This window comes from Salpingoeca rosetta (genome assembly GCF_000188695.1).
Source record: "Salpingoeca rosetta unplaced genomic scaffold supercont1.21, whole genome shotgun sequence".
Classification (NCBI taxonomy): Eukaryota; class Choanoflagellata; order Craspedida; family Salpingoecidae; genus Salpingoeca; species Salpingoeca rosetta.
In genome coordinates, this window is record NW_004754913.1 from 624285 (window position 1) to 639503 (window position 15219).

The window sequence follows — 15219 nt, forward strand, 5'->3', positions numbered from 1 at the left end:
GGTGTTTGCGTGTGCGTGTGTGTTAGAGTGTGCAGAAAAGAAATTGTTTTTTCATGAGCAGCTGGCGAGACACTCGACGCATGACGCACATGCATGCTTGCATTGGGAAGAAGAAGGCAGTGAAGTAGCGTCACATCCCGACAAGCAGATGTGCATGCAAGCTACAAAAGGCGTACACAGGTATGCAAACACTGAGACCACAGGTATATACACACGCACACACACACACATGCACACACACACACACACGCACACACACACACACACACACACACACACACACACACACACAGGCGCGCGCGCACACACACACACACACACACACACAGGCGCGCGCGCACACACAGAGTCACGTACCAGCCTTGATCGGGCAACAACTTCTTGAAGCAGTGTGGGCAGGCCTTGTAGACTGCGTCGGGGTCCACGGCCACAATGCGGCCAACGACGTCCTTGCCGCTGGCCATCAGCGCGATGCGATGGATCCTTCAAGGCTCAAGCAAGCACTGGCTGTGTGTTTGAGAGAGGGGAAAAGGTACAACCTGTCAGTGCCTCGTGTCAAGAAGAGCGCCACACACGCAGCGACAGCGCACACGCAGCGCACACGACAGAAATCCCCCAGCCAGCAAGCACTGAACAGTGGCAGCATGACCTGAACCCAGCAGCCTCCTCACACATCTCAACCATTCAAACATCAGCACCAACGACAACGAGAACAACCACAACAACAAACACACCTCAACCTCAACAAGCGAGGTGCAGACGGAAGGAGAGGAGAGGAGAGTGATGCTGTGTGCAGTGGCGCGGGGATATGTGTGGCGGCAAGTCATATACACGCGATAATTGGTTGAAGATATCACTCATTATTCCGCAATCACAGCCCAAAGAGGAAAGTCGCCGCGACCAAGCAAAAGACAACAAGACGAAGCAAGAGCTGACGCGGAGTGTGTGTGTGTGTGTGTTCGTGGGAGGCAGCAGCGTGCACACTGTGGTGGTTGGAGTTGGTTGGAGTTGGTTGGTTGGGAGGAAAAACAACAAGGGAGGCCCTTGGGGTTGTATTGGAGAGCATGACGAGCGCAGCAAGGGCGCCACCGCCAACAACAGCAACAGCAGCAACAGCAACAGCAGCAGCAGCAGCAGCAATAGCACTGGTGATGGACCAAAGCCGGATGTGGAATATGAGGTCGTTCTCGGGGACACATTTCTCAAGCCAACAGACGCCGATGAACCAATCCTCTTGAGATGTAAGGTGCTTGGAGAGGCGGGTGGTGGAGACGAAGGAGCGGAGAGATGGGGCAAGGAGCTAAGCGCTGTGTGGAGGTGGTGTAATGTGATGTGCATGAGAGAGAGTGTGTGCGTGCGTGTGCGTTCATCATTGTGTGTGTGTGTATGTCTGTTGGAGTGGCGGGATTTGGCACGGGATGATCAGCATGATGCTTCTACCCGCCTGCACACTCACATGCGCACTCGCATGTGCGTTGTGCAGATGATTTCAAGCCGGCGTCGGCGAGTTCATCGGGTGTAATCAAGATCGGAGATGGTGACGAGGGAGGCAACGTGCACATGCAGTTTGGCGGTGACAATGACACCACAGTCAACATGTTTGGCAACATGAAGAACAGCACGGTATGTCAGCATGCAGATGGGTCCTTGTGTGCTGATGTGCGCTGATGTGTGTGTGTGTGTGTGCGTGTGCTGATGTGTGTGTGTGTGTGCTGATGTGTGTGTGCGGGATCATCTGGGCTTGTTGCTTGCTAGCCAGTTCACTGTTGTCCATGTTTTGATTTACCCCGCGTGTTTACATGGTCTCACCTCTATCCGTACTTTGACGTCCTTTCCTCACCCTCTCAACCACCACCACCACCACCACCACCACCATCATCACCACCACCACCGCTGCAGACGTACCTGTGCCGGTTTGATGCAGGGCGCCAGTGCTTTGTGCTGGACCGCTTCATCAAGGATGTGAGCGTCAAGTACAAGCGCAGCGCGGGCGGGGAGGCGGTGTTGCGTCCCGATCCCATATCCGAGCGCAAACCGCGATCGTCGGCAGCAGAAGTGAGCAACTCGGAAGAGCACACGCCGCCCCATATCGAAGGGAAGCGCCCAGCGTCACCGCCGTCGCCAAAGTTCGGCGCGCACCCGCCAAAGGCAGCAAAGCGCAAGGTGCGTGCGCATGTGTTGGTGTGTGCGTGTTGGTGTGTGCGTGTGTGTTGGTGTGTGCGTGTGTGTGCATGCGTGCGTGCCTGTTGGTGTGTGCGTGTGTGTTGGTGTGTGCGTGCGTGTTCGTGTTCGTGTGTGTGTGTGCGTGTTCGTGTTCGTGTGTGTGTGTGCGTGCGTGCGTGTGTATGCGTGTATGCTTATGTGTGTAGATGCGTATGTGTGTGCGTGTCTATGCGCACGTTCGGGTCTAAGCTTGGGCTTGTGCCCTGCATCCCTCATGTCTCACGCATGACTGTGTGCTGACGATCCACTGTTCAGGTTGCAACCCGGCAGGCCACCGCCACCCCCCATACACCAACACCAACACCAGCAGCGGCGCGGTCTGTGCGCGGGCAGGGTGGACCGCCCTTCTCCTCCTCCGTATTGGCGGACTCGTCATCCGACGACAGCAGTGACTCAGACAGCTAGCGCACCGCTGCATGATGTGATGTGTAATACGTGTGTGGAGGGCGGCATACAGTTGGTTATTTTCGGCTTGTCCTCTTCCTAAACCTCTAAATCTCTCACCACCAGTGTGTTATTTGCACAGCTTTTCAGTTCTAACCGATTCAACCATTGTCATGTCATGACAGCATTTGCACGCGTGTGTATGCGTGTATGTATGTGAACGAGTATCAAGGCATTTACATATGATGCAACAACACACGCACGACTCTGGGTGCCTTTGAAAATGGGAAAAGCCCACACAGTAGCAGGGAAGCGATCAAGACTGCACACACACACACACACACACACACACACACACACACACACACACACACACACACACACACACACACACACACACACACACACACACACACACACGCGCGCGCGCGCGCGCGCGCACAAGCTTGTCAATTCAAACATACTTGTTGGAAACAACTGCTGATATCCTTCACATCATGTCACATCACAGTATCAGCAAGGGAGAGGTCGAGACTTCGAGGGGGGCGGGGAGCAAACAAGTAGGATAGAAATAGGCACACCTGATACTGTTGTCACACATGCACATACACAGCCCAACAACACTCACCCCCAACGAGCCAAATGAGCCTGGCCACTCACTTCGGGGCTGTCACCCGATTCATGTCATCGTCATCATCATCATCATCATCATCATCATCATCATCATCATCATCATCATCATCATCATCATCATCATCATCAGAGGCCCTTGTTGAAGTAGACACGGTCGATTGGCTTCCCGCTCTCGTCAATCAGGTTGTGGAATCGTGACTCAATTGCCGTCACGGGCAGGCTGTCCCGCTGCGGGTATGCAGCCAGCGCCGGCGGCACGCCAAACCCAACCTGGTAATGGGTGGATGTGTGCATGTGTGGATGTGTACGTGTGTGAATGTGTACGTGCGTGAATGTGTGTGTGTGTGCGTGAATGTGTGTGTGTGTGCGTGAATGTGTGTGTGTGTGTGTGTGTGTGTGTGTGTGTGTGTGTGTGTGTGTGTGTGCTCTCACCGAAGCGCCGATGACGACGAGCTCAGCGATGAAACGAAGACGCGGATTCTGACGGATGACCTTCACCTGCAGCGGCAAAGGGGAGGAGGGCATGAATTCGCCGCGTGAAAAATGAAAATGAATGCACCTGCGCACGACAGACGCACACAGACAGACAGACAAGCAGATAAACAGACGCCACATGCAGAACAACACACACACACACACTCAAAGACACACAACACACAGATGAACACACAGATGAACACACAGACACACACACACACACAACACAGATGAACAGCGTCTCACACCTTGTCGACGAGAGACATGATCAGCGGCGGGCAGCAAATGGGGATGCACCACCTGACATGTGCGAACGCAAATGAAGACGGGAGGCGGGGAGGAGTGGGGTGGAGCAGTGAGCGCTTGCGGGGAAAAAAGGGGCAGCTAGCACAACAGGCAGAGGAGTTCAGACACACGTACACAGACAGACAGACAGACAGACATACACACACACACACACACACACACACACACACACACACACACACACACACACACAAAGACACACGTAGACAAACACAGGCACGTACAGGGCGCGGACGATGGAGCATTTCTTGAGGGCATCGCGACCGGCAACGACCGACTTGCCGAGATCCTCACCACCCCTGATGCACGGAGGGACGAGGTGGCGAGGGGTGGCCGGGGGCGAGGCAGGCACACAGACACACAGACGCACAGAGACAGGGAGTATGGCAATATACATTTGGTGGGGGGGGGGGGTGCATACATGTGTATGGTTGCAGTTGATGGTCGGTATGTGAGCTGTGTTCAATTATTGTGACCGCAAAGCAGCAGCACAGCGCATGCCACCAGCACCATCTTTGCATCACCGCCACCGCTGTACCACCATCAGTGCACCACAGCCTGCTGAACGCAATACGAACACATGCGAGTGTGTGCGTGCGTGCGTGCGTACTCGGAGTAGACGGTGACGCCTTCGCTGAATTCCGTCTGGCGAATGCAGAGCAAGTTCACAATACCAGCACCTGTCCAAGACAACGAGCCGGGAGGCGGTGAGATGGCGAGGAGTTTGGCACCGCGCAACTCACATGCAAGAACACACGCATGTATGCACACACACACACCACACAGCACTACACTACATTACACGACACACGACACACGACACACTACACTACACTACACTACACTACACTACACCCACACACCCACACCCACACCCACACCCACACAAGCACACACAAGCAAGACACTACCCCCCACGCCCCCCACGCCCCCACGCCCCCCACGCCCCCACGCCCACCACGAGCTGACCGACGACTGCGAGGTACGGGACGACGGCGCGCTGTGCGGCGACCATGAGCGGTGAGGGCGACCCGCCAGCCCGCGCGGCAAGCATGCGGCTGATCCTGCAGGGCACGCGCGCACGGTAGGGCGTGGGTGTGTGAGTGGTAGTGATCGTGAGCGTGTGAGTGTTGTGCGTGCGAGTGAGTCCGTGTGTGTTAAGGGGGAAAATGTAGTCACTGAGGAGGAGCAGTTCTGTGACAAGTGTATACAATCAAGGGCGCCAACACATGGTCATGGACAGGTGCTGTGTGAGCGTGCAGGCAGCGTGGAACGTACTTTCCGAACCCGAGGGCGAGACCGCAGGACGACGTGACGGCGGCACCATACGCTGGACAAGCAAACAGCGGCAGCAACGGCAATGGCAGAGGTGGAGAAACGTGTCATTCACACGCGCAGGTCACAAGCAGGTTGCACGAGATGTCACAGACGTAGACACAGAAACACAAGCAAAGACAAGGAAACAGACACACACCGACAGACAGACACAGGCAGACAGACAGACAGACACACACACACACACACACACAGACAGGCAGACAGAGACATACACACGCACATACACATACACACTCACACGCACACCATCCCACGCGCCTTTCTTTCACTCTGCCCTCTCACGAAGACACGTCCGCACCGGTGAGGAGGGTGGATGTGGACATGTTGCTGGAGGCGTTGCGGTTGGCATAGTTGACGCAGACGTTGTAGGTCTGGTTGATAAACTGGGCGGTGATGATGAAGTACGGGTTGGCTGTCGGGTAGAGGAGCATGGCTGCGATGGGGATGTTGGCGGGCGCAAACGCGGAGAAGCGGAAGAGCGGGAAGATGAGCTCGCCCGTGTCTGGGTGCAGCGCAGAGTCGCACAGCTTGCGGGCCTTCCACAGCTGCGTGTTGGTCACGCTGGGATCGACAGTCCCGTGCTTGAATGACTCCATCAGCGCCTTGGCCTCCATAATCTGTCAGTCGGTTGTGCGCGCACATGTGTGAGTTGGCGTGGTTGTTTTGTGGTCGTGCGGACACTGTCCCCAGGGCCGCGCGCATACAAACAGGCAGACCTTTGCAGTAGAGACACCCAATGAGACACACAACACACCCACACACACCCACCCACACACCCACCCACATCCACCCACCCATACTCACAGACAGACACAGACACACCTTGGACTTTGAGTAGAGGAGGGTGGAAGGGTCGGTGGTGTTGTAAAAGTGCTTGACCCGGCCAAGGTAAGTGCTGAGGTCGAAGCGCGACGGCGCCGCCAGCGAGAACGGCGGCATGGACTCTTTGTCAAGGCTCATGGCTGCGGTTGGATGCAGGGATGCGGCGGGGCAAGCTTCACAACGTTGCGAGCGCACGCGTGAGAGGGGGCAGGGAGTGCGTGCGTGCGTGCGAGAGAAGGGAAGTGAGTGCGTGTGACTGCGAGCGAGTGAGTGCGAGCGAGTGAGCGAGTGACTGCGAGGCGAACAGCAATATGGTGGAACAAAGCCCCCCTTGTTCTCTCCGCTGCTGTCTCTCCTCCACCTTACCTGTTTGGAGGGCGCACGCGTTGATGCTACCTGTGTGTGTGTTGTTTGCACGCGCTGCTTCTGCTGTCAGTGTTGGTGTGCGTATTGGGTGTTTTGGGGAGGTGTGTGTTTCTGTGCTTTCCCTTTTTCTTCGCTTGCGCAACAGTGGAAATCGCTGACTCAGCATTTTCTCATTTTCTCAGCCAGCACACAAGAGCAAAAAAGCAACACACGCCAGCCAAGATGCCAGCAGGAAACAGACAGGGAGGGTGAGTGATTCTGGTGATGGCGTGGATGGTGGGTGCTGCAGTGTGTTGTTGCTGTGTTGGTGTGTGTTGTATGCTGCAGTGTGTTGCTGTGTGTGTTGTATGCCGTTGTGTGTGTGTGTGTGTGTCGTGTGCCGTTGGGGGATGTATGCTGTTGTGTGTGTGTGTGTGTGTCGTGGGTCGTTGTGTGTTGTGTGTTTCAGTTAGCACCACATGCAGCCCACCCCCCCCCCCCCCCCAATGTATGTGCACTGCTGCGTCTTCTTGACTTTGAACAGCAAGAAGAAGCCTTTGAAGGCGCCCAAGAAGAAGCAGGGCGACATGGATGACGTGAGTCTGTGCACACGCACACACATATGGGTGACTTGAACTGATTGCGTGACCTTCTACACACGCACGCACACGTGCCAAGATGTGACATTACATGGCTAGTGACATTTGTGTGTGTGTGTGTGTGTGTGTGTGTGTGTGTGTGTGTGTGTGTGTGTGTGTGTGTGTGTGTGTGTGTGTGTGTGTGTGTGTGTGTGTGTGTGTGCTGCCCCCCCCCCCCCGTTGTCGTGTGAGGCTACGGGCGGTATGCAGAGTATTCGAGCCCTGCAGCGGAGATTGTGTCGCCAAGGCCAACCGTCTTTGTCGGCCGCTTGCACACCAGCACTGGCGCAACAGCAAACTCCTGAACACACGGCAAAACAAGGGCAGCGGTCGTCACAACAGGGAATGTGAGATGCAGCATGCCGTGGTGAGCAAAGAGGCGGGTGAGCACAATCGAGAAACGAACACATGAGCAGCACAATGTGGTGTACGAGGGAGAGCGCAAGGAGTGAGGCGGTGAGGAAGCGAGCAAAAGGGTGGCGTGTTCAACAAGGTGACCCGCCGCGTACATAGATGCGCTCCTTCTTGACGGACACGGCGTTGCGGTGCAGCCACGTGTTGCTGGTGGCGGTACGCAGCAGGACATGGGGGTACGCACAGGATGGGTTGTTCTGTGTGAGAAGAGCGTGGATCGCATGCATCTACACGATAGAAAGCCGCGAAGACAGACGGACAGAGGGGGAGATAGACAGAGGGGTAGATAGACAGAGGTGTAGACAGACAGAGGGGTAGACAGACAGACAGACAGACAGACAGACAGACACACACACACACAGCAGGGGCCTACGTGTTGGGTGTGTTTGGCGGGAGGAGGATGTCGAATGAGGCGACGTTGATGTGTGGATCTTCGCATGCGCGGCGGGAGGCAGCGAGCGACCCCGCAGCGGCCGCCGTCCCAGCACCCGTCCAGTGGCCTGCCAGGCGCGGTGGTGGTGGTGGTGGTGGTGGTGGTGGTGGTGGTGGTGGTGGTGGTTGTTGTTTTGGTGGTGGTGGTGGTGGTTGTGAGTGGCGGATGGTGGTGTGTAGTGGAGGCAAAAGAAGGTCAGCCCGCAGCGCAAAGGAGCTGTATGTGTGTGTGTGTGTGTGTGTATTGCAGTGCGACGGAGAGGCAGGGTGTACCTTGATGGGAGGCGATGAGGTGGTAGGTGAGGCAGTGGAAGTGGATGCGGCTCAGCCGGCTGTCCGGCCCAAGTCTGGATGCGCAAGTGCACGCCATGAAGCAGCGCAAGTCAACATAACATGTACGTGCGAAGGCAGGTCAGGTAACCGGACGAGCTGGCACAGGGGTACGCAGATGAAGACACGCAGAGTGGAGCACAAAGAGCACACACAGACACACAGACACATACATACACACACACACAGACACATACACACACAGACACACACACACACACCCACTGTTCCCCTCTCTCAGACCTTGCGAAGATGTGCTTGAGCTGCCGAATTGTTTCCAGCGGCTGCGTGAGCAGCACCCGCGCTGACGTCGTCGGTTTGCTGTCATCACCACTGTTGTCGCTATCGCCACCACTACTGCTGTGCGCAAAGTGGGTGAGGAGGAAGGCAAGCTCCTGCTCGTTGAGCCCGAGAGAGGTGACGCGCGGGAGGAGGTGGGCTGCCGCAAGCCGCATCAGCGTCGCATCGCTGATGCTGCAGTGGTAGTCGTGGTGATGGGAGTGGGAGTGAGGGTGGTGGTGGGAGTGAGAGTGGGAGCGGTACTTGTGATTGTGGTGGTTGCAATGACAATGTAAGCGTGAACAGGAAGAAGGTGATGCACGGCCCGGGGGGGGGGAAGAAGAAGCCATATGGTGGGCCAGTAAGTGTTACGTGTGTCGGCGGTGGTGAGTTGTGCAACCAACCTGGCGAGTTCAAGGTGGACGGGCGCCTGCGGCGGCAGAGATGTCAGCATCCGCTCAAGCCGCTGCAGCGAGGAGAAGAGAAGTGTGTGTGTGTGTGGGGGGGGGGCGAGGGCATGGGTTAGGGGTGTTGTCATGAGGGTAGTAACGTCAGCAGTACATAGAGAGGCAGAGACACGCGCACATGCGCACACGCGCACACGCGCACAGAGAGACAAACAAACAGATATACACAGACAAATACAGACACAGACAGATACAGACACAGACAGACGCACACGCAGACACACACACAGACACACACACACACACAGACACACAGACAGGATACACACACACACAAACACACAGACACACAGACAGGATACACACACACACACACAAACACACACAGACACACAGACAGGATACACACACACACACACAAACACACACACACAGACAGCGCTCCACTCACCCTGATGGCCATGCCCTGGGCGGTTGGGGTCTGCCCTTCAAGCATGTGCACGCCCGAGATAACGTAGGTGTGCTGAGTACCGTGCAAGGTCCCGCTGTCTTCCTTGACTAGCTTGTGAAGCGTGGGCACGGCACGCAGCTCAGCGTTGGTGCGGTCATGGGAGAAGATGAACCGGTTTGCCTGCGGGGCCGTCGCCTCGCCCCACTGGTCCCCGCGATGGTACTCCATGATCACGTGGTACTCGTCGGCCTCGTCGAGAAACTCGTCTGGGACGGTGATTCCCGGGCGCAGCAGCTGCTTCAGCCGCGGGCCCACCCTGGCCGCAAGAATCACCTCGTGCCGGTGCTCCCGCGTGTCTGCTGCTGCCAGGAAGTCCGCCATGAGGGCGGCGTTGCCGCCGGTGAAAGCCACCGTCTGCGGAAGGGACCTCGCAGCGCTGACAATGGCGTTGAAGACTTCAGCGTCGGCAAAGAAGCGCTCGGCCGCAGCGCCCTGCGCAAAGTGGTGCGCAAAGCACCTGGTCAGGTCATCGACGGACGCAAGCGCAGTGAGGTCGGCAGGGCCACTGGGCATGGCTGTGGCGGATGCGTTCAGTGCATCGAGCAGCGGCAGCGCGGGCACCATCAGGTCGACAGGCGGCGTTGACGCCGATCACAAACGACTTGCTGTGCTGCTTCAGCGGAACACCCGCGCCTTCATGTGCGCTGCTGCTGCCGTGCACGGCCACCAGCAGGCTGTTCTTGAGGTCAAGCTTTGCCTGTTGCCGGGGCGACGAAGCCCACCCACAGCAGCACGCTGCAGCCAGCATCACCTCCCACATCGCAGCTCTGTGGTTGTGTGAGGTGTTTGGATGATGAGGTGTTGGATGTGGGATTTGACTGTTGCTGGTGGACTTCTTTGAATTGCTTGCTTGGTGGTTGATGGTTGGTCGGCACTTGCTTGATGCTTTGCTTGAAATAACGAGGAGGGAGAACAGAGAGAGAGTGAAGAGCAACACGACATCGCCGGAGACGCAGCAGCACAAACAGGCCTGCGTGTGGATGTGCGCGTGCGCGTGCGCGTGTGGATGGGGGGAGGGGTTTATTGCTTTCTTGAGCTGTACAGTTGTGTGGAGAGTCGGTTGAGGAAGAACGTGTGCCCACAGCTGAACAAGAAGCTGCGTGAATACGTGTGTAAAAAGGGGACGGGGGGAAAAAGCAAGGGAGTGTGAGCGTGAGTGTGGAGGAGAAAGAAAGCATGTACATGTGTGTGTGTGTGTATTCATGTGTGTGTATGTGTGAGCCAGTGCGAAGTGTTTGTGGGTGTTGCCACATCACGGGTGAAAAGGACAAACATCATCAGGCACCCAGAAGCACGCGAGCATATTCGTGAAGACACCCACTGGGAGATAGATGGGCAGGTGGGCAGAGACAGACGGACACATGTGCACACGTAGCCACAACACATGACCCGTTGTTCACTGCCGCACACATGCAGACACGGACACAAAACACGCCTCGTACCAAGTTGTAACGCTGACACCGTGAATCGTTGCTGCACACGCCATGGCCACAAACAAGGCCAGCACACCTGCAGGACATGCACAATGGGTGATGGCTGAGCAAACGGCAAAACAGTCACAACTGCAGCAGCCTCAATGAGACACCATCGGCAGCCATCACAACCTAAGCTGCGCAGTTAACACCACATTCGGTGGCGTGTCCTTTTCAGTGACATCTCAGCCACCACGCTGACACATCCAACACTGGATCCGACGACTGATCCATCCAACACACCACAGCGCAGCGCACCTCATCACAGACACAGACCCACAACACAGCGCAGCGCACCTCATCACAGACACAGACCCACAACACAGATACAGACACGCAACACAGACACAGACAGACACACAACACAGACACATGCACACATACGCATACACAGCCTCATTTGCCAAACCCTCTCTGACCCTCCTTTTGCTTTCCCTTCATTTTCGCTCACATGTGCACACGTACATTCGGGGAAGATTCCTGCTTGGTAGTTTGAGCCAAAGACTGAGCACTCGATGTTGTTGATGGCGGTGAGGGTCATAATGTAGATGAGGGACGAGACAAAGCCGGCACCGATGGTGCCTACCTTGCTCTCACGCAAGGTGTCTGCAAACAGCTGCAAGCTGGCAAATGCCAGCACGGCAAGCACGGCGGCAACTGCAAGCGACGTTGTCGCTGGCGTTCGTGCTCCTGCGATTGCAGACACGCGACAGTATGAGTTTGAGGCAAAGCAAGCCGAGAGGATCACGCGTGCAGTTTCAAGCGCGGGTGCTCATCATGCGGCAACACAAACAGCACACAACCACAAACAACACACACACACACACACACAAGCAACCACACATACACACACATACACTCACCCATGATGATGGCTCTGTGTGACGAGTGTGTGCGGTGAGCGTCAGACGAAGCGGTGGTTGCTGCTTGTTTGTGTGTTGGCTGGTTCAAGTTCTGACGATTATGCGAAGATATGGCTGATGAACGTAAATGCGCAGTTTGGCACATTCTGAGTTTTGTTCGTGGCGTGTGCTGGAGTTTTTATCGCCTCCTGTCGCATGCCTTTTTCTTCCTGACCGCAGGTGAGCCCTCGAGTTGAGTGTGCGGCGATGGATAGTGTGTGTGTGCGAAGTGGAGGGAGATGAACGAAGCGAGCGTGAGCGTGGTGCTTCGCCCACGGTGGTTGTGCGTGGTGGTGGTTGTCTCCATCACTGCTGGGGTGTGCACGGCCGATGCTACTCGTGTACGGGTGGCGTGGAGCGTCGTGGAGCATGCAGCACCATCAGCCCACGCGACAACTTGTGTGCTCGACGGAGAAGATGAGCCGCAGCAGCAACACAAGCACCAGCCACAGCACACGTGCTCTTCCAGAGCAAGCTGGCGATGATGTTGGGGGATAGGGGGGGGGGAGGCAGATGCAGACTTCATTGCTGCTGCTGCTTCTGCCGCTGCTGCCGGCAGCGGCAATGGCGCTGGTTGTGTGGTTGGAGCACGGCACGGGCGTGAGCAGCCGTGCACAGCTGCGCATGAGGCGATTGCAGCTCTGACCACCAACACCACCACGCGTGACCGCTCTTCTGCACACAACACCATCATCATCCACCACCACGCTGCTGATCACACCTCACACGTGCCCTGCATTTCTGTTTTGCGAACGAAGGTTATCACCCCACTTCTCTCTCTGCTGACACGATGGGTGTGTACAAGTACGTTGAGGAGCTGTACAAGCGCAAGCAGTGCGATGTGCTTCGCTTTGTGCTCCGCATCCGCGCCTGGAAGCTGCGCCAGCTGACCTCGGTCCACCGTGCCAGCCAGCCCAGCAGGCCCGACAAGGCCCGCCGCCTCGGCTACAAGGTAAAGCCAGCCAGCCACAATGCCAAATGGCGGCCTGTCTTGTGCACCTGTGTCTCATGCTGTGGCGTGTCTGTGCTACGTGTTTGTGTCTGTGCTATGTCTTTGTGTGATGTGCTGTTTGTGGTGCTTGCAGCGGCACCGCCGTTGTGCGCGTGATGTTGTGGAGATGTGGGACACACCTTCACGGCGTGATGCGTGTTGTCTGTGCTGTGCTTGGGTGCTGCTACATGGCTCTTGGTGTGCTGCGATTGCACGTGTGCGCGCGTCGTGCACGTGCCGTGTCGTTCCACCTTGCTCCCATGCTATCACTCATGCCAATCCACCACACGCGACATGTGCACACACATATACGCTTGCACACACACACACACACACACACACACACACACACACACACACACACACACACACGCACGTGCCCACCCCGCAGGCAAAGCAGGGCTACGTCATCTACCGCGTCCGCGTCAGGCGTGGTGGCCGCAAGCGCAAGGTCAGCAAGGGTGCCGTTTGCGGCAAGCCCACCAACCAGGGTGTGAACCACCTCAAGTTCCAGCGCAGCAAGCAGAGCGTCGCCGAGGAGCGCGCCGGCCGTCGCTGCGGTGGTCTCCGCGTCCTCAACTCCTACTGGGTTGCCCAGGACGCCACCTACAAGTACTACGAGGTCATCCTTGTTGACCCCGCGCACAAGGCCATCCGCCGCGATGCCCGCATCAACTGGATCTGCAAGAACGTGCACAAGCACCGTGAGATGCGCGCCCTCACGTCCGCCGGCCGCAAGAACCGTGGTCTCGGCCATGGTCACAGGTACAACAAGACCACTGGTGGCTCCCGCCGTGCCTCCTGGAAGCGCCGCAACACCCTCAACTGGCGCCGCTACCGCTAAGCAGTGCGACGACGCGGCTGCGCAAGCAGCTCCGTTGCCGTTGTTGCTGTCCCTGTTGTTGGTGCTGGTGGTGTCGTTCCTGGTTGCTGGTTGGTGCTTTGTTGGCGTGCCCTTGTTGTCCGCCCCGTTTCCCCTCTTCTTGTGCTGTATTTTCTTCCCTTGGCGTGTCAGCAGTCATCCCCACATCCAGTAAACGAGAGTCGGGCTTACTTACACACGTGTGCAGACTGAGCGTGGTTGTGTGTGTGTGTGTGTGTGTGTGTGTGTGTGTGTGTGTGTGTGGCCTGTCATGTGGCTCGTGTATGTCGTGACGTTTGGTCGTACAAAAACGTTTAATGATGAGACAAGAACACACGCACACATGATATCACACGAGGACAAAGTTAGGGGCAATAACAAACTTCGGATCGTGTCATCTCCGTTGTGCTTCCCTGGTTGCACCACGCCAGCGCGGTCACAACAACACAGAGGGGGAGAGAGACAACGATAAAGTAGCAAGGAAGAACACCATCATCAACCACCACCACCAGCACCACCACCACCATCATCATCGTCATAGCAACATCATCATCCGTTTGTCCCACGGACTACGTGCACCACAACGCACCACAACACACCATCATCAGCAGCACCAGCAGCACCAGCAGCACGGTCAGCCGCGCTCAACGGTGGTGATGCGCAGCCCGCGCTCAAGTTCCTCCAACTCCATCACCGCCTTCTGCATGTCCTGCTCGTGCCACACCAGCTGCTCTTGCTGCACACGGCACCGCGCCACCAATGTACAGGGTGCAGTGGATGAGGGAAGGAGTGTGAGTGAGTGAGTGAGAGAGAGAGAGAGAGAGAGAGAGAGAGAGAGAGAGAGAGAGAGAGAGAGTGAGAGAGAGAGAGTGAGTGTGTGAGAGAGAGAGAGTGAGTGTGTGTGTGTGTGTGTGAGTGAGTGAGTGAGTGAGTGTGTGTGTGTGTGTGTGTGTGTGTGTGTGTGTGTGTGTGTGCGTGTGAGTGGGTGAGTGAGTGAGTGGGTGAGTGAGTGAGTGAATGAGTAAGTGAGTGTTGTGGTGTATGTCTGACTGTGTTTGCCTGACTGTGTTTGTCTGACTGTGTTGTGCGTGCGTGCGTGTGTTTGTGCCCCAAGTGAAACCGCAGGCAGCTGCTCCAGCCTCCAGTCATCCCGCCCCCTGCGTCCACCACAACAGCGCTAACCTCTGCTTTGCGCACGGCCTGGGACATGGAGTTGAGGCGCCGCATGTGTGACTCTTGCATGAATCTCTCGCCATCATCAACCAGGTCCTGTTCGTGGTGACGTGATGCAAGGAATGAGGGGTGAGGGTTGGTGCCCAGCACCGCAGCGGGTGGACGAGAGGGAAAGAAAGCGCAAAGCATGGGGACAGGCAGAGAGGCATATAGGCGGAGTGGCGGAGAGGCAGACACAGACAGACACGTATGTACGGCAACAGACACACACACACAGACA

General features: G+C 56.7%; 6 protein-coding genes across 6 annotated transcripts in view; 2 read left to right on the plus strand and 4 right to left on the minus strand.

The window, feature by feature from the left end:
• Positions 1-808: 808 nt before the first annotated feature.
• On the plus strand, positions 809-2628 carry PTSG_08148 (uncharacterized protein; the record flags this gene model as incomplete). The annotated part of the gene is made up of 5 exons (XM_004991113.1): positions 809-822; positions 1102-1241; positions 1484-1623; positions 1900-2163; positions 2479-2628. 5 exons carry the CDS (start codon positions 809-811, stop codon positions 2626-2628), a joined length of 708 nt encoding a protein of 235 aa, XP_004991170.1.
• Positions 2629-3366: 738 nt separating this feature from the next.
• PTSG_08149 (sideroflexin 5) lies at positions 3367-6321 on the minus strand (the record flags this gene model as incomplete). The annotated part of the gene is made up of 9 exons (XM_004991114.1): positions 3367-3510; positions 3673-3738; positions 3966-4017; positions 4248-4322; positions 4634-4703; positions 4993-5087; positions 5302-5353; positions 5660-5978; positions 6184-6321. 9 exons carry the CDS (start codon positions 6319-6321, stop codon positions 3367-3369), a joined length of 1011 nt encoding a protein of 336 aa, XP_004991171.1.
• Positions 6322-7340: 1019 nt separating this feature from the next.
• PTSG_12687 (uncharacterized protein) lies at positions 7341-10450 on the minus strand. The gene is made up of 7 exons (XM_004991115.1): positions 9480-10450; positions 9026-9087; positions 8586-8816; positions 8286-8359; positions 7954-8080; positions 7676-7727; positions 7341-7467 (listed from the first exon to the last, which is right to left on the minus strand). The coding sequence occupies exons 1-7, from the start codon at positions 10101-10103 to the stop codon at positions 7360-7362; spliced, it is 1278 nt and encodes a 425-aa protein (XP_004991172.1). The 5' UTR covers positions 10104-10450; the 3' UTR covers positions 7341-7359.
• On the minus strand, positions 10384-12019 carry PTSG_12688 (uncharacterized protein; the record flags this gene model as incomplete). Its single annotated transcript, XM_004991116.1, has 4 exons — positions 10384-10635; positions 10982-11048; positions 11477-11701; positions 11875-12019. The coding sequence occupies 4 exons, from the start codon at positions 12017-12019 to the stop codon at positions 10560-10562; spliced, it is 513 nt and encodes a 170-aa protein (XP_004991173.1). The 3' UTR covers positions 10384-10559.
• A 56-nt stretch (positions 12020-12075) lies between these two features.
• On the plus strand, positions 12076-13954 carry PTSG_08152 (ribosomal protein L15). Its single transcript, XM_004991117.1, has 3 exons — positions 12076-12093; positions 12672-12865; positions 13296-13954. The coding sequence occupies exons 2-3, from the start codon at positions 12704-12706 to the stop codon at positions 13746-13748; spliced, it is 615 nt and encodes a 204-aa protein (XP_004991174.1). The 5' UTR covers positions 12076-12093; positions 12672-12703; the 3' UTR covers positions 13749-13954.
• A 108-nt stretch (positions 13955-14062) lies between these two features.
• Positions 14063-15219, minus strand: part of PTSG_08153 (uncharacterized protein) — a 2781-nt gene continuing 1624 nt past the window's right edge. The window contains exons 4-5 of the mRNA XM_004991118.1: positions 14949-15035; positions 14063-14502 (exon numbers count right to left, since the gene is read on the minus strand). Coding sequence (XP_004991175.1) covers positions 14401-14502; positions 14949-15035 — 189 coding nt within the window. The 3' untranslated portion in view covers positions 14063-14400. The remainder of the gene's footprint in view (positions 14503-14948; positions 15036-15219) is intronic.

Bases quoted from the DNA above. Each gene is read 5' to 3' on its own strand.
- PTSG_08152 (XM_004991117.1), top strand. From the start codon at position 12,704: ATGGGTGTGTACAAGTACGTTGAGGAGCTGTACAAGCGCAAGCAGTGC. The intron at 12,866-13,295 runs GTAAAGCCAGCC...CCCACCCCGCAG, and splicing joins CCCGCCGCCTCGGCTACAAG to GCAAAGCAGGGCTACGTCAT.
- PTSG_12687 (XM_004991115.1), bottom strand. From the start codon at position 10,103: ATGGTGCCCGCGCTGCCGCTGCTCGATGCACTGAACGCATCCGCCACA. The intron at 8,817-9,025 runs GTTGGTTGCACA...CTACCACTGCAG, and splicing joins GTCCACCTTGAACTCGCCAG to CATCAGCGATGCGACGCTGA. The intron at 8,360-8,585 runs GTCTGAGAGAGG...TTGCGCATCCAG, and splicing joins CTCAAGCACATCTTCGCAAG to ACTTGGGCCGGACAGCCGGC.